At 39.1% G+C, this 19,292-nt stretch overlaps 1 protein-coding gene across 1 annotated transcript; it reads left to right on the top strand.

Annotated features, from left to right (window-relative positions):
• Positions 1 to 10,331: 10,331 nt before the first annotated feature.
• LOC115041802 (proproteinase E-like) lies at positions 10,332 to 13,664 on the top strand. Its single transcript, XM_029499581.1, has 8 exons — positions 10,332 to 10,570; positions 10,699 to 10,787; positions 10,863 to 10,960; positions 11,142 to 11,270; positions 11,568 to 11,704; positions 12,204 to 12,346; positions 12,444 to 12,596; positions 12,747 to 13,664. Exons 1-8 carry the CDS (start codon positions 10,480 to 10,482, stop codon positions 12,762 to 12,764), a joined length of 858 nt encoding a protein of 285 aa, XP_029355441.1. The 5' UTR covers positions 10,332 to 10,479; the 3' UTR covers positions 12,765 to 13,664.
• Positions 13,665 to 19,292: the final 5,628 nt, after the last annotated feature.

The following is a 19,292-nucleotide window of genomic DNA, read 5'->3' on the forward strand; positions in this document are numbered from 1 at the left end:
CTGCAGAGCATGATCTCTAACGAAGCAGGGGAAAACAATTGGCTAATGATCTTAAAGAAATACACACGTGCATACATACAAGTGCTTGTCACTGCAGAGTGTTCTCGGCAACTTTCAAAATTTGTTTCGGTCGGCGCTCTGGATCTCTTCTGTCGCTGCATGTAAATGTGAAGTGAAACCCAATATTGAGGCTACTAATGGTCCATGTGATCTCTGACCTTGTGTCTCTGTTAGGGTCTTCACAGGGCCAGAGGCCAGCCACATAATCACTTCCATCAACTACTCATAGTCCTTTCAAAAGTGACTTTCAGGCCAATTAGAGAGTTAAATGTTAATTCTGTGACATGCAACTAATGCTTGCCTGTCATATGTCGTCAGGTTTGATTATGTTGGTGAGTGGTTGTTTGTCTTCCTTTATTAGTTTACCCCGTGATGAAATGATCTGTGTTTCATTATGACCTCCTGGAAATAATCCTGTTGACAATTTAGACACGGGCAGCACACCCAAGGGCAAACATAGACACGCACACACACACACACAAACATGTGTAATGGAAAGATTATTTAAGTGGATAAAAATGGAAGGAAGAATGGCATGATATTAAAGATTTTATTGAACATTTCCTTGTCTTTTCTGACATAGCATAAAAAGGAAACATTAAAAGAGAGTGAAAAACCATTCTGGTATGAGGATGTTCGATTGTATTACCTGAGACAGTTTTTTCATTGCAAACCATCTGCTCGAGAAACATTTCTTCGTATCCCAACATACACTAAGTAAATTTCATCTGTGTTAAATTTTCACCAGCCCCCCCCCCCCCCCCCACTGGGACAATTTCATTACTGTTAGAAATGACTTCATGCCAAAACAACTGACTCTTTCATCTTAGTTAGGAACAGTATCTATTGGATATGATGCCTTTAAAGTAAATTGGAAGAACATGAGCCTGAAACAGAGTGAAGCTTTAAGTGGCATCGACATGGTAACAGGTATAAAGAATTCACTTTCCTGTGCATGTGTTTTCATTCATGAAGGAAATCATTAACTCATGAAGGCTCTCAGCTCTTTGGCGAGTTTTTATCTGAACATTTACAGGTGAACTATAAAGTCTGAGCGCTTTCTTTTGTTATGAACCAGACCATGATCTTCCAAATACATTGAAGTATTATGTAGGTTCAGACACAAGTAGGTGTATTTGGTGGATTCCAATGCAAGAAAACATTTATATTTTGGGTACTGTTCCTTCACTTTATAATAACGTTCTCATTTTAAACCTCATTCCTCATAAAATTTAAACTGCTCTTGTGATAAATTCATATTAAATGGTTCAAATGGGCATATTTAAGATTGAAGGGGCCATCAGTGATAAACTTGAAGACATTTATTATTTGGCTCTGGAGTCTCTGTGAGCATCAGCATCAGCATCAGTTTTATAAGATCCAACAAAAGAATTTAAATAAATTTTCATAAATAGGCATAAATAACTGACTAAATAAGTAGAGAATATTTTTTAGAAATAGTATTACATTGATGGTAGCAACAGTAAATGTGATAGAGTGCAGTGAAATATATATATGCAATACATAAAATACATACAGTTGCAAAAGCTGTTTGCTGTCTGTTGAGTATTGTTGTCATTCTCCAGGTCGTCGCTGATATGACCATATTGCTTTGTGCTGATGTGTAAATGAGTGTCTGTTTGCAAAGAGCCATACCTGTTAAAATGTCATAACTCTGCATTTAGTTGTGACACCAACCGCCAAAATAAAAATCAAATCCAATAAAAGAAAAGAAAAATTCATACACATTTAAGAATCTATTTTGTCAAAAATGCACCTGAACTGCTACAATTTTAAACCTGGTTTTTCAAAGACAAAGACCTCTGAAATGATCTTGAGTGTGATACCAGTGTTATATTTTAACAAGTGCATTTTTTTTTCTTTTTTGTTTTCTGCTTGGTCCTTTAGATGCTAAAATTGTTTCATTTAGTAAGATCTTTAATGTGTGGCAGTGTGTCTTTTAAACATCTGTTTAAAGACATTACTTTCAATACTTTATGCATAAACAAATTAAAATATAATCTGCCAAGAAGAAAGTTGTCTTACCCACTACTACCATCTACTGGAAACTGTTGATGACACAACCACCTGCACTGAAGACTGCATCAAGGCCCAAAGACCCTCCTGGGTTTTGCGTGCTGGGACCACAATCTGCTCTGAACTAGAAAGAGAAACCTTTAGAAACACAACAAAAACAGAGTAAATCTGGTTGCTCTGAGCAAACTCCCAAGACCGTTCTCAACTTGCTGCTTAAGAGGACTGTTTCTGTGACATCCAAATATGATCTCAGAATAGGTTTAGCCAAAAACCAAGAACAGACGCACAGTAAAGAGAGCAAATCTGATCTGCTCCATCACAGGAGCTGAAGTCAGAGCTCCCTGGGGACCAACATTGCCAAGTGTCAGTAAAAAGTAAAACTAAACAAAATGAAAGTCTTTGCTTGAGCCTCGTGAATAAGTACTATTTGATTCAGAGATCGGATTTCTTCAGAAGAGTCAAAAATAAGGAGTTGCAAAGCCAGCGATTGCCCTGTGAGAGCATTAGGCCAGATGTGCTGTGAGGCAACGTCTCAATAAGACACTGTAAAAAATATTTTGGAAGTCTCTTCATCTCATGGAAATACTATACTTTAGAAGGTGGTGTAGCTAGTGCCTTTTGAAAAATGTATTTCATTTAGAAATCGTCACTTTGATTGTGGAGCGATGTGCACACAGTGACTTAAGTGATATTTTAATAAACACACAATATGTGTGCGTGTTTGCAGTCTTGTCTCATTTACCTACAGGGATACAGTGTGTAATGCCATTCACCATTCTGTATTTAAGCTCTATAACAGCTGTGGATGGTAAATGTGAATTCTCTAAATGTGAGAAGCTATCCAAAGCAAATAGCTATAGATATCATAGTAATTCAGTGATTTGGTGGAAGTTGCTGTTCACACCTTCTCCCTCCCTGGTTATAGAAAAGATTAATGCCACTCATACTATAATTTGAAACATCTGGTCGGCGCTAAAAGGGATATGGATCCTGTTATAACATTCCTTAGACCAACAGCGTGTCATTCCCTAATCAGATGACCCCATTCACATCCACTGGGATTTACAGAAACCTTTCTCCACACCCAGGGACTTACATAACCCCTGAAGAATCTGTCTGAGGAGACAAATGGGCCACAACAGGTCTTAAGTGAATTCTGTCTGGAGGAACCAGACCAGACAAACACCAGAGAAACCTTTAGGCAGACAGCAACATCCTGGACTCAAGAGGTCTAATAGAGAGTCTACACCTGCACTGGTGCATCTCATAATAATATGAAATACAAATCAGACTAAGAGCATGACGCTCTGGGATATACTGTCTTGGTGAGAGACTGATAAAAAGATTGATGACCTTCTTCTCTAATATTTCTGAAAATGATGTAGGGTTTTTGTGGGGTTTACGATCAGGCAGGAGAAGGAGCAAGAACCAGCGGGACACTTACTGAGGGATGATCTGCTGAAAGCCAGCGGAAAAAAAATTTTTTAGACACCCACCAAAACAATCCAATATCCATTTCAAAGTATACTGTATTTTCAATTTTCTCAGTGCTTTATGCCGCCAACAAAGCAATACTTTAAAAGGATCATCGTCTCAGCCACTGGTCTGCGCGTAAGTGTAACTAGACGGTGCACTATTTTATCATATTACAGTGGTTCCAGTTGTTTGTTGAAGGGAAATGAGAGAAATAATGCGCTGAGCATCATACATGTACTTTCAATTACCGTGGCTGTGGCCTCATGCCAGGTTTGCCATAGACTTGTACATAACAGACAGTCCCAAGAGTTGCATTGATCTTCAAATCGAGGCGTATTTTGAGGCGCGTTGAGGCACATGGGCCTCAACGCACGCTCAGCTCATGTTTGGAAAAAATGGCATGCTGCGTGCCACTCTCGTGATCCCTGACTCACGCTGACTATGGAAATATGATATAAAACCAGAGATTTTAAACATTCAGAGGAGTAATCAGAAGTCCCTTACATAAATTACTGTTACATATTTTCGGAAAAAGTTTGTCGTCAGATCTGCTGCACAAAAGATCGGTTAACAGCAGCAAGATTTCAACACAATGTACGTGTGTGTTCCATAGTGTTCAGGTGTGAGAGCATGTGTGAATGCTTATATGTTACACAGAGAGCTCTTTGTGTGCTGCTCTAAATTTTTAGAGGCGCGCGCATTCAGCAGGCTCCAACTTTATGTCAACAACTTTGTGACAATATTTACATAATGTTTGTATAAAATTATAAATATGCAGGTGTATTTACCTGTAAGGATCGGGGGGAAAGTCTCTCTCCCATGTAGTCTTTCAGACGTGGAACTGTGGAGGTGGTGTTGAACACATCAGAGCGATGATTTGTACGTGTTTGTTTAAGCCTCAGGTTTCAAGTTGAGCTAAGTTCGTGTCATTTTCATTAGCACATTTGTGCAGCCGGTCATGTGACCACAAGGTCATCTAGAGTTACACATGTCCAGCTTTAATTTTATAGGCAAGCACCTATACATCTCTATCTGCATGTTCATACAGGAAATCGAATTTTAACTTCCTTTTCCTTCATTTTAAAAAGCAGAATATGGATCGGTAAAAGTGTTATTTTTGCAAATAGAAAACAACTGTATGTCTGGAGCGGCCTTCTCTTCAGGGGCACCGAAGCTGCCATTAGTCAGGTTCAGTCAGATTTATGAACTCACTTCCCGGCTCAGTATATTAAAACGCTGTTAGCCTGCCAATTTGCAGAGGGTGTCGCAGGTGTCAGGGAGAGTGTGAGGTGAGCTCAGGCTGGTCAGTGGCCCCTTTATGAAGCCAGTATAGAAGTCAGAAGAAGTCAGAAGAGGGTGTTTAAAAGAAGTTTAGAAAAGTACAAAAAAAAATCTGAAATTAAGTGACACTATTAATAAAAAGTACAACCATTTAAATGTTCAAATATATTGTTTAAATCTTCAACATACTTTGATGCACATGATCTGAGAAAAAGGCTGCATAATTTGCATTTAACTGGCCATTGATCACAATGCAGTCACTTTCTTTATAGAAAACATAGCTGTTATAAAACATATTTTTATAAATCTAAATATGTACAATTAGAATCAAGAGCTTTCTAAAGTAATTGTGGGTCCAAGTGTTTTGTTTTGGTTTTTTTTCATGTCATTTGGAGTTAAATAACAACATTACACATTTTACAAGAATAAAAAAGACCACCATAACACATAAATATGAAGTATGAAGGGGTTTTGTGAGAAGGGTGGGTTTCCTTGTTATTGTCCATCTGTCATGGCCAAGAAACTTAAGCCTCCGTGGGAGACGAGAGACCATTGCTCAGTTTTCCCTGTCTGGTGTTTTTATGTCACCCTTCTGCTTCTCTGCTGGCATTTCAGAAGTTCTCTGAAATCTTCCTTTGAAAATACAAGTCAGTAACACATATCATTTCAGCTCTATTAGGTTAGTGTTGGGCATCGAGCTGTCTAATCTAACCTGACAGTCAATTTAGGCATCATTTGCCATTAGAAAGTTGGCAATTAAACCTTATTATGTCAATTTCCTTTTGATGTTTTGGACCCTGAATTGTGGATCAGTTCAGTTCAATTTAATCTCACAATAACCAGGTGACACTTCGAGAAACCGCTGAGAGGTCAGCGCCAAAAATCCTCAGTCTTAAATCTCACACACTTATGGAATCATTTCCATCTGTCACGACATTTTGAGTTGTGACAGTGTCAAATTGTGTTTCATTTTTCCTCCTCTGCAACAACAATGGAGACATCATCTTTCCTTAAAATGGAAAAGAAAGGGTTTCCACAACAAAGTAATATGCGTCTCATTTTCACTCTCCTTAATAAAATATTTCAATCACGACCTGGGCCTGCAGCTGATTTGCGAGTTAAAGGAGCATAGATAATCATAGTGCGTCTGTCTTGCATGACCAAAGCATTTTGTGTTTATGGGCTTGTGATGCAAGCCAGTGCAGCAGGCTAAACTGTTTTTAATTTAACCACAAGGTTTTACTTACAAGCAGTAGGCAAGTAGAGTGGAGGAAGAGAAGGCAATGAATCAAACAGAAAAGTGTCACCGCAGAATGTACAAGGTGCCCAAATGGAGTTGATTATCAGTAAAAACTCAGTGTTTTCTGAACCAGCCAGCAGGAGTCCGAGGTGTTTAGGTTGGGTCATCAAAGTGTGAAATAAAATTTTATGATTGTTAAAAAGAGAAAGAAAAAAAAAAAAACTTCCTCTGCAAAGAATCTGTTGAGCTCCATGGTACTCTGCCCTTTGGGAAACTTTTTTGTTTGTTTGACTTGAGGGTCCACAAAAGAAAACAAAGACATTTACTTCAGTTGTTTTCCTCCAGATGACACTAACCTCGATCAGAACAAGACATTCAAGGGAAAAACAATTTGGCTTCGATTTTATAGCCATGACTTCAGCCTTACAACAAGCATAAACATCACTTTTCATTTGCAAACATCCACCAGTGAGACCAAAGTGACCCCAACTTGACAACTGTAGCCAAGTTGATCCAAATGTAAATTGAAATCTCAATAATAGCACAGAGATAACAGCAGTACTGTTTAACATTCTTCTAATTCTTCCTTTATAGGGTAAGAAATTCATTTTAAATAAGACATTTGGTGAGATCCCAAAGCACACACACAAAGCACCAAGTCTTTGAAAGAAAGCACAGAATGAACATATCCTGGAGTAATTAGATCAACAGAGCAGACAATTTAGTCATTAGAAAAGATTGCAAGTCAAAAAAACAAATAAAGGCAGCAGTTAGCACAGAGCTACAAACAGATATAATCATCTTTAAATGGAGCCTTGAGACAGACTTCACTCTACTTCACTCAGTTTCTGCATCACAAGCAACCAGCCTGACAACTGGATGGCACCAAAATGGCCAAAGAGAGCCAAAGAACTGCATGAAATTGATTAATTGATTGAAATTTGAAGGCAACTACACCCAAACAACTTCATCTAACTCGATTTAGCTCCCTTGGCTCCTGTGGTACATCCACTGCTCTGACTTGTCCCGTGCTTGGTCTTTCTGTTATTCACTGTTTGAAGTTAGAGCCAGCATAGTGTAACTTACTGTTAGACCGGAAAAAAAAATAGGAAGGTTACGTGACGTGAATCCAAAACAACAACAAAAACACCCACTAGCATCTCTACAACTCACCAATTTGTAATGTTTGTGATAGGCAAGGCAAGGCACCTTTATTCGGGCCATTTCATAACCAGAGGGAACATGTGCTCTACATAAAAAAAAACATTTAACATTTAGAAAAAATAAATAAATAAAAAGATCAACTAAGAGCATAAAACATGTGAGTGAGGCATAAAATAATGATGAGCATTAAGATCATTAAAAGAAGACACAATGTAAACGAAAAGGTTGAAATTTAAGCTGCTTTCAGCTCACGGACAAAGAAGCATTTCTAACCTGCATTTAAAGATGTTCACATCTGGGGCTGCTTTAAGTACCTTTGGTAGTTTGTTCCAGTTGTGTGCAGCATGACAGCTAAATGCTGCCTCACCCTGTCTACTTCGAACTCTGGGCTGCACTATCTGACCTGAGTCGGTACGTCGCAGAGCTTTACTGGGCTCATATTCTATTCACATGTCAATCATGAATTCTGGACCAGAACCATTCAGTGATTTGCAGCCCAATAACACAACTTTAAAACCTATTCTATTCCTGAATGGGAGACAGTGTGAAGACTTTAGAACCAGACTAATGTGCTCTGATCTCCTTGTTCAGGTCAAAACACAAACTTTGTTAACAACACATCTAGAGCGAAGCTACAGTAAGCTCATCACCTGCTGCAAAAATACGGGCTCAAAACTGAGCATATAATGTTACCTCACTTACCTCCCAAATGTTTTTCTCTTTTGGAAAATATTATTAATCACTGGAAAATAAACGGTGTAAGGTGTGCTTCAAACCAAATAATATCATATTCATGTTTCACATTTTTCGTCTCTGCTGGTTATCTCATTCCTGAATCCTGAGAGCCTTTTCTTTAGCCTGTTTTGGGCGTTCTGTTAATGGCTGGTATTCTTTGTGCCTGGAAACTGATTATTGGTCACTTGATATGACAGAGCAGTAAAATGTGATTTATGATTTAAAGCTCTAATTGGCAGCATTTCCTCCATCTCCAGGCGGCACTAGTCAGATTTTTAACGTGTCTGAAAACCTTAGGAGATATATACTTGGCCTTAAACTGCGCTGGCTGGTCTCAAATAATTTATCTCTGTCTTGAGGTACCACCGAATAAGGAGCAGACTTGCTTCTGTGCCTGACTCAATTTCTCTTTGGAAATATTGATTTACATAGCTCAGCAGAACGATGTCTTGATGGTGGTTGGGTAAGAGGAAAAGGGTTGTTTGGGAGCACCTCATATAATTTTATGACAAACTAAATTTGCTTTATCCGTTTCATCATAAAATCCAAATATTTTCTCTATAAAATATTAGTTACTTGAATATGATCCTGGAATCATGGGTGCCGCAATATGTAAAACTCTCTGCAAAAATATTAACAGCACTTCCATCAATATTAAAACAGTTTAAAGTGCCATTGATTGTTTTTCACACTATTTAAATTCATAGGATTATTGTCTGACGCTTGCTCGCTCATAATAAATGGCAATATTCACCTAAGTGACCTCCTGTGAACATTATCAGTGGTTAGTTCAGTGTGAGCTGTAACTTTTGCAGCGCCTTATCAGAATTATTCACAGTTCTGTCACTGCTATGTTATGCAAACACACAGCACATGTCGGCTCCATAAATCTTCATGCAGAGGTGCCGTGAATTATCTTAACACAGCGAGAAAACAAGCAAAGCCTTGTAGCCGTTGAAGCAATATTGATTTGATTTGCTCCCTAAAAAGGGGAAATTTATAGATGCGCGTCGTCCTCTCCAGAGAGTGATATTACTTTCCCTCGGAAAGAAAGGATAGTGTCTGAGCCAGGCGTGAAGAATTGGGTCCAGATTTGGCGGGACCGTGGGGCCCCTCCATGAATGTACGACATGTTATTAAAGCAGAGAAAGTTGTTTCAGGACTGTTTCTCTTGAAGTTAACCCAAAGCTATCCAGTTCTGCGGTGGCAGGAAGAAAATGAATTTGGGAAGACAGCTGACAACATTAAACCCGTGTCTCAGTTTCTACCCTCCTCTTTCTCCCCACTTTTCTTCATCCTCTCTGAACTTGCAGCCATAGCTACTCTTACATTAACACACCCAGCATATTCACTCGGGAACAGTGGGTGTTTGTACAAGCTGGTTTTTAGATGTTCCAGGCATGCTTTCATCCAGCCATGCAAAGATTATTTGATTGTGTTTTGGTCCTATGCAGTATCTGTGCTACGGCAGCTGTCAATAATATCAGATATTAATGACTCTTCTCTCACGATATCTTATCAACGCTGCCTGCAGAAAAATGAAAAATACTGGAAACTACTGCTATTAAATGATACCAACCTGCCTTTGGTAAGGCTGAGGGCAAGCTATTGTCCTTCCTATGGTGTGCTCAACGTTCATTCTCAGTGGACAAACCTGGACTAAAATACTTCTCCGGCTCGAGATAGACATTTTTAAAATTGGGAGCATTTGTTCCCTAAAGAATCTCATTTAAAGTGGTGATCTTTGCACAGCAGTGTAGAAATTTCAGATATTCAAATGAAATCTATAAGCTACAATGTTAAGAAAACACTGACATGAAAAGTGAAAAATTTGGAAAAAACATCTACAATCAGTGACCATTGAACAGTATGATCTCTTTTTTTTGGCACCCATACAAACATTAGACATTCAAATTTAATTTTTACTAACTTTACTTACTACCTTTGCTTTATAGTTATATGTTTTGAATTGTGGCAGTGTGTTTTTGCACTGTGGTATTACAGCATTTACTCTTTATAATCTAAGATCCCTAATATACTTCTTCCACCATTAATTAGGATAATTAATTTTGGAATCAATAACTTTAAAAGCAATATTGTGACATTAACATTAGTTTTTGGTATATTTTAGCTCCTTAATTCTAAACATTTCATTACATTTCCTGATTGTTTGTTAAAGCTTTTAGTTAAATATTCTCGCGTATGTAATGTTAATGTCTGTATTTGAACAGACAACATCACATGTACACAGTATGTAAATACGTGTACGGCTTCTTAGTCTGAATGGCAAGTTCGTCAGGTTCATATTTGACAAACCTCAGTTTTTTTCCGTGGCCAGACAGATTGTTCCTGGATCCTGGCAGAGCATTTGACACATCTGTGGAACGGGAAGTTTTTTCCCGGCACACTCAGCTGTGGGTGCTGATAACAGCCACTTGACAGACAGACTGAGGGGGTATAAGAGAGCTCAGTTAAACAAAGCGGGTATGTTTGTGTTTGTGTGTGTTCGCGTGTGTCCTTCACAGATTGGCAGCATGCTGCAGACACTGGTGCTCCTGCTGCTTCAGGCAGTGTATGGTGAGTCTGAATTGGCTAGAGACTAAACAGACTAAAGATAGACCACTTTCACCAAACGTGGATACAGGGCATTGAAATTAAATGCTAAATGAATGAATAGTTACAGGAGACACTGTATATGTTGGCAGTTTTGGGATGTGGCACACCTGCTTTCAAGCCTGACACCAGCAGGGTGGTAAACGGAGAGGATGCTCGCCCCCACAGCTGGCCTTGGCAGGTAACCGTGTTTTAAATCGACTTACAAATGCGCTTATTGAGAATTATGTGTCATCGGTTTATCTCTTTCCCTCAGATCTCCCTGCAGGTGAAACATGGCAGCCGTTACCATCACACCTGTGGAGGAACTCTGATTGGACCTCGCTGGGTGTTGACTGCTGGACACTGCATCTGGTAACTAGCAATAAGATAAGATGGCCACAGTGTGATTTAGGGGATAACAACTGAGGGCCGGCGTCAAAAGCTTCTTGCAGCATGCACAGAGAAGAACTAGTGACTTTTGATATGATATAAAAGGCTATTAGGGGGAGCAGAAAAACTATGTTCGGTTTGATGACAGAAACTGTCCCGACAGGCCAGGAGACGTGTACCGTGTAGTTCTGGGAGAGCATGACATGAGCCAGCAAGAGGGCACCGAACAAATCAGAGATGTGCTGCGTATTATTGTTCATCCAAAGTGGGACATTGACCATGTGGCTGATGGGTAAGTAAATTCTCATTCCTTAGGAAAAAGCTAAATAAAAAGATAAAAGAAAACTAAAATCATTTTTCTTTTGCTGGCCAGTAATTAATGCTTTGTAATCCCCTTTGTATAAAAGCAAAGAAAAATAATAGGTCTAAAAATAGTATATATAATCTATTATAATATTCTTACTATAACATTTCTTTCTAAGCATTCAGAGCTAATTTTAAAAGGTTTCAAACCCACTAAAACAAACAGCTTCAAGTATTTTGTGACGATTTCATGACTGAAAACATGACTACAATTATTTTGTCCCAGAAATGATCTGGCCTTGCTGAAACTGGATAAGAGCCCTGTTATGAACGACAGCGTTGCAGTTGCTTGTCTTCCAGAGGCTGGAGAGATCCTCGCCCATGGGACACCGTGCTATATCTCGGGCTGGGGCAACCTTTACAGTAATGTCATTCTATCCGCATCTGCCATCCGGTCTCTGCATGGTCCGGTGTGTTTCTGTGCCATAGGAAATGAATTTATTAATTTAATTAAAGTTGCATAGTGTAACGCGCACTGATGATTCGCACTTTCATTCAGTGCCACTGCAGAGGAGCACATTACTGGGAATGTGTCATAGTGATGCAAATTTTTCAAGTAGTGTGTTTGAAATTCTGCACCTTCATTGTAGTCTCCCAGTGACGCTGGCAAATTTTTTAAAATTTTTTCGCAGTTTGAGTTTGGGAATTTGGTGAACAGACTGAGAGAATATCCTAGCCTGAGGTGGATGAGACAGGTACCTTTTGCTAATGAGTAATTAGTCAAATGATATTTTTTTCAATGAGGAATAAATGATGAGTGATTTTTGCCACTTTTGAAATGTATTTCTCTCTGCTGACTGCATATGATATAAAATGTATGTATACATCATAAATGTCTGTACTTGTCCTCTCTGTTTCTCAGCTCATGGCCCTATGCCGGACAAGCTGCAGCAGGCCTTACTGCCCGTGGTGGAGCACAGTGTGTGCAGCCAGAGTGACTGGTGGGGTATCAATGTCAAGAGCACCATGATCTGTGCAGGAGGAGACGTCATAGCTGGATGCAATGTGCGTAAGGCACCAAGACGAAAGCAGCTTTTATCTGTCAGAGCCTGACAAATTTCTGAAAACAAAAAAAGTCAACTACTTCCTCCCTCTCTCTCAGGGAGACTCTGGTGGCCCTCTGAACTGTATGGGTAAGGATGGCAGGTGGTACGTCCAGGGTGTGACCAGTTTTGTTTCCTCCCGCGTCTGCAATGAAGTCAAGAAGCCCACCGTCTTCACCCGCACCTCTGCCTTCACCGACTGGCTCAGTGACGTAAGTTCATCAGTGAATATGCTATATTTGGCACATATTTACTGCCCAGTTACAAGCAGGTGTCTCCACAGAGGCACTGAAATGTACAGCAGCTAGCGCAAATTAAAAATTAGAAATTTTATCTACCAGCAAGTAATGTTGTCTCCTCAGGTCATGCTGCGATACTGAGGATCGACCAGACACGACGTCCCCATTCCCAGAAAGAAACAATACCAAGAAGAATAAATGTACAAAAAAAAATGTTAATGTACTACGTCTTTTATCAGCACTCCCCTGGATGTACGTTTTTTGGACCTGTATTTTAAAATGCTGCCACCCAAATTAGCAAATTCCACGTCTTTCACGTCAAAAAGTGAAGGATTCCTCTTCTCAGTCAAAGCAAGTTTCATCCCTCCGACTGTGTGATAAGACACAGGAATTTCTGTCCATTCTGTGCTTGTAGAGGACTCATGAATCAGCATCTCCTATAAATCATCACCAAGGTCAGCCAGCTCCCCGTGCTGGACAACCTCCTGTTTGATGCACCCTGGTGCAGGCCAACCTAGAAGGCAGAAAGCAGATAAATGGTGGCTGTAGTTTATCGTGATGCACAGCCTGGGCCGCATGCTGCATGAGATAACAGGAGCATTTTGAACTTTTGACAAATATGCCTCCAGTTTATGAGCACAGGCTGCCCTAAGTATAGATCACTCACGATAACACATAAAGTGCAGATAGTAACAAGCTCAAAGCTTGGTTGGGATCTGTCGCGTGCAAAAGTGTCAAATTAAAGGGTGTTAAAATTTTAGCTGCAGCAGCCACATGAGAGACATATTCGGTAAAAACAGTCCTGTGGAGAAATATATTAAGTCTCAGTTTGGCTGATTTATTCAAAGTTTCTCTTAGTGAAACCAAAGTTAATATATTTACTGCTGAATGGTTACTTTTGTGTCAGATTTTGGACCAGAAATGTGAATCTGTAACTTAATAAATAAATTGTAAAATGAAAAGTACAGTAAAAATGTATCTTATTCTAGCCAGGGATTTCTACATGTATTATTTATAAAAGTAAAAACTAAGATTTAATGGCTTCCTGTGGCTATAAATAAATCATTGAATAAAGGCTCTGGTTTCTGTAAAAGGTTTCTTCAATGTGTTCAAGCCAAAGAAATGTATCTATCTCATAGTTAGTTGCTGCTTGTGTGACATGAGCCCAAACCTCTGGACGTTTGTCTGTCTCCACCTGCTGGTGGATGTGTGGACCTGCAGAGACCTGATCACATCGCAGCTCCACTCAATGCCCAATGAAGGCACAAGACAAGAGACAAAATATCAACTCCTCAAACCATTTGAAATATAACTGAACAGTATATTTGTCCCTGTTTAAATTGCCTCAGTTCAAAGCGGTTCACTTTTTGAATTCCTGCGTTTGCGCAATTCACTTTTAGAATTTCCATTTTCTCTCTCACTAAAATCTTTTTGAATGTCCTTCTTCTTTTCCTGCCATGTTGATCCCATTAGAAGGAAGCTAATGTTTATATGTGTTTGCCTTTAATCATTACCAAAGCAATCAGCTTCACAAGCAGCAACGCCTGGCACCAGGGGTGTTTCACAGCCTTGGCTTTTATCTTACTATTCATTTACACTGATCGGCAATAGCATTATGACCGCTGACAGGAGTAGGGAACAATGCAGATTATCTATTTATATCGGCACCTGTCAGCGGGAGAGATCACCAGCTGTCAGTGGGCCAAACTGTGATGGACAAATGACTAGATTAGAGAATCTTCAGAACTAGACAGACTCTACCAAAACTGATGCAAGAGAGGTCCAAATCCAACAGAAGTGTGACTGTAGCTCTAGATGCTGAAAAAAGTTCATGTTTGTTCGGAAGGAAAGGTGCCGGAAAACACACTGCTATACGGTTTGTCGCTGACCTTCACCTTTAACCTTTTAGGACAGGACCACGGAGCAATGGAAGGTGTCTGAAATATCATGTTCTCTCTCTCTCAGGTGCCTCTGCATCAGTTACCAGGGAAAACGAAGGCTACGTTCACAAAGCAGGCAGAAGTGGACCAATCTGACATCTGCCCGTGCTCCCCTCCTCTCCCCGCTCTGCTGGTTTGCTGTCGTGTGACTCAACAGCACCGAGCTCTGTTTAGAGTTTGTCATGATATTGTACCTGAACAAAAGCTGAAAGAGAAAAAGAGGAATTGAACATTTCCAACATATTGTCCAGTAATAATTTGACTTTAATACCTTACTTTGTTCTTCAAGAAGCAAGAGCAGAAGTGCAATGTCATATTTTTGATTTTCAACAGAACCTCTAGCTTGGAAGGAAGAATCCTTTTAAAAAATAGTGATAGTTTTTGAGCACTTTACTCTTTAAAAATATGTAAAGAAGTGCAAATAAAGGGGAAATTTGTTTTCTTATTGTGTTACTTCTGAACAAAAGGCTCAGACTGCTGGGGAAACAAATGTACACTTTTAATATGATTTTTCCATTGTGCAGATTTTATGTTATTAAAAATATACATTTTTTAATTTGCCTAAATTTTGCTTAAATCTATTTTAAAATGCACATAAAAATTAACAGTGGCAAGCTAAAATCATAAACTGAAAAGACGGGTACACTGTCCATTTAACCTTTAAAACAGAGGGAAATTTGTTTTCATCTTTCTGATATCTTTTATACTTGTCGATCAGCGACTGTTCACGTGTGACGCTCGTCTCACCTCATTTCTGCTGAAAATGTCAGTTTCCCATGTGTGTGTATTGGACGGAATGTTGGTGGCTTAGAGTGGAGGACTCTTCAGTTAGAGTGCGTCGGTGAGCTGATCATTATCAGAAAAAAAAATTGTAAATCGCCCTCACGGGCACATAATTTGAGGTACACACATCATTTTCTCCAAAGTAGTAGAGATTACTGTCCTCTCTTGAAAAATGTGTTTAGTTTAACAGTCAGACAAACCAAATTTGAACTGTGCCCCTCTAAAGGACATGCTAGCCCCTCCTCTCTGCTATTAATCCCCATGTATTTTTCTCTGGCGGGAAGGAGAGGAGTTCACATTTTCATATGTTTTTAAATCGTTCCCGTGTCCACATTTTACATCCTAGAAACACCAAAATGCACAAATAGCTTCAGACACTTGTTGTGGTGCTAGGCGTTTGCTCAGTTTTCTTATAGGAGTTATAGTTTTGTCACAAATTGCCTCAGAGTGAGAGGCTCGCCGACAGAAATGAACCTGTTTTCTAACGGGCTCTCTGAGAAGGATGATGCAATCCAAACTCAGACACACAGCTGCAGTCAGTGATGTCATCAGACTGCTGATCAGCTGTTACTACTGACATATGTGTTACACTGCAGGACACACACAGACACACACAAAGAGACACAAACATACAGACAGGCAGAAACACATATACAGACATACACAGACACACACACACACACAGACACACATATACAGACATACACAGACACAAACACACACACATACATACAAAAGCACGTATACACACACACAGACATACACATACAGACATGCACAGACACAAACACACACACACATACATACAGAAGCACGTATACAGACACAAACAGACACACACACACACACAGACACACATATACAGACATGCACAGACACAAACACACACACATACATACAGAAGCACGTATACACACACACAGACACACATATACAGACATGCACAGACACAAACACACACACATACATACAGAAGCACGTATACACACACACAGACACACACATACAGACATGCACAGACACAAACACACACACACATACCGAAGCATGTATACAGACACAAACAGACACACACACACACACACACACACACACACACACACAGAAGACAAATATACAAACACACACAGACACACCCTCTTATCCAAAGGGCTTCGTCAATTCCTAACGCCTCGGTCTGACTGACAAGCCCGAATTTTGTATGTTTTTTGGACCATTCTAATTAATTAAGGCTCACTTATATCAAAAAGTTCAGCACATGATGGCTATGACTTTAACTCACTCTAGCTCCATTTTTACATTTATATTACTACGACTAATTTTATTTTTATTTTATTACCATTACTAATACTACATCTAGCAGTCTGCATTTCCCACTGAAATTGCAATTTTACTAGGTAGTAGGAAAGCTGAATAACCAGAATTCCCATTATTGTTTGCCAGATCTTGTTCCCAAAACTCTGAGCTGTTCAACTTTTAAAATGTTGTACAGTTTTTGAAAAAATTTTTGGGTTTTCTGACTGTATAATGGGCGTATACGGGACAGAGTTTCATTGCTGGAGAGCAGAGGAGTCCAAAAATCTTTCAGGAAAAACTTGCTCTAACTTCTAAATTCAAATCCAAATTACTTCACATTCACTCAGTATCATCTCATGACCTGGAAGATGTAAAGTTACTAAAATATTTTAGTTAGTTAGTTATACCTGCTGGGCATTGCCGTGTTGCTCATTTCAATGAGGAGCAAGTACCACCAACTCCTGCATACATTTTTCAGTCTACCCAAAACTTTGCACACGTTAAGCCTCCCGACCTAAACATGGTTCTGTCTCAATACTGAGTTAAACTCAGAGATCCGCCTGCTGGACACAGGAAGCCAGCCCTATATTGCAAACATGGTCTACATTAAATGATCCGTGTAGGATGTGTTCTCCACATCATACACACCCACAGTATAACTGGTGAGCCAAAGAGGTGCAGGTTTGCAGAGGAACCATGTGAGCTGATGGTGGGACTGCACCTACACCTCAAAAAGAGGGAGGCTATGACACAGAAACCACAGAACACAGAAGAAAAGGTTAATGGTTATTTAGTCAATGGCTCATTTCTTAGGAAAGTCAATAGATAACCCTCAGCACATACCACCACCTTTGGGCTTTAGTGCACAATAAAATTTGTAGTCGATGGTATTATGGAGTGAGAGGTTGCTGCTCTTTCAGAACACATTCAATGTGTATGGGATTGATTTTATTTTATTTTATTTTTTTATTATTATTATCATTTTAAAATAAAATATAATACAATGCAATACAATGAAATACAATACAATGCAATACAATGAACAGGAATATTTCTGAGACAACAATAAAATGCATTAGGTAATGGTTAATGTGGATAATGATGTTACGAATGCCATTTATGACATCATTATGATATATTCAAATTACGAGCAAATAGTCATTTAAACTACATATTTAGGATCAAAAGAGGGAAACCATCATCTCTATCATAGGGTTTCCAGTGTGTGAGACTGTCGGAGAGATGGGGAGGTGGCTCGGGAGGGCAATAACAGGTATGTGAGACAGCCAGAGGAAAGATTGGACTCAAAGCCGAGAAGGTGATTAGAACTGGGCGCCTCAGAGCCACAGAGGCAGCTGTGACGATAGCAAGTGTTGCACAGTGTTACATGTTTACCAGCTGAGTTTTATTGTTTTATGGATTGCAGCACAGCCTACTCACCTGTGTAGTACTACTGGGTGGTCCCTGGCAGGAGAACTAAGGCAAACTGTTTGACCCTGTGTGGACTGTGCCAGCATGGCAGTTAGGCAGCATTAACCCTGTGGCCCTAAAGGCAAAGACTGACTGGGATACCATCACAAGACAAAAATATGTGTACATCTAAGATGGACATGATTCAGCAGATGCTATGTGCTGCTTTAATTAATGAGAGGAAATGTGATCGGATTGTGAAGCTGTTTTGCAGATCTAAAAAAAAATGATCACTGTGAAAAAAAAAAAAAACACTTCATGGTTACAGGCATAATTACAGAGTGTTTTGATTAACGTGTGGGTGGAGAGACGATGACAGTAGCATTCCAAAGGTTAAAGGTAAGTCTCAGCTGATTTTTCCATCGTATATGGGTCTCCTGAAGTCACATGGGGAAAACCATTGCGTAAGACCTAATGGGTTAGTAAATAAATAACTAGGTGAATTGTAAAATTTAGACCCCTTAAGATGGTTCTCTATACTTGCCAGTGCACTACACTTTGAGTCTTTAATTGTCATATTACCGTGCACACTGTGGAGAGGTCAAGGTCAGGACTGTATAAGTTGCTTGAACCAATCAAAGTCAGATATTATTGATCATGACTGCACAGGAGCTACGCCTGTGGACCCAATCACCAACATTTGTTTATCTGTGATTAAATAGATAAAAAGTAAAATTCACAATTTATATAAATTATCTACTGCACCTAATGATTAAATAATGCAGCCAGTTAATATTTGCAGACATTATTTTTCAGTTTTGTACTGAGTTGTTTCCATTAAAATACTAATATTACAACACAGGCATTATATTCTCTCATATAATATTAACATATATATATAATGTAGAAATTATATACATTTTTAAAAATACAGGAAAGCTGTTGATATGGAAGATTCAAAGCAAAAACACCTGATGGAATAAGAATTTAGGAATACATTTTTCATGGCATTTTAATTTTTTCTGGGCCACTCGTTCCAGTTGGAGTAAAGTTGGTTGAAAATTTGAAATGTAAAAATGTAATTTTAATTTAACTTCTTCAACAAAGCAAAAAGTACAGTTAATTATTTGGTTTATTTAAACTGCACTACTTTTATTTATGGTGTAAGCCTTTGTCTAAATGAGGACAAAAATGTTGCAGCATGTGTTGCAGTCAAAAAATTTTATTTTGTGTTGTTTTC

The sequence above is a fragment of the Echeneis naucrates genome, chromosome 4 (assembly GCF_900963305.1).
Source record: "Echeneis naucrates chromosome 4, fEcheNa1.1, whole genome shotgun sequence".
NCBI classification, from domain to species: domain Eukaryota; kingdom Metazoa; phylum Chordata; class Actinopteri; order Carangiformes; family Echeneidae; genus Echeneis; species Echeneis naucrates.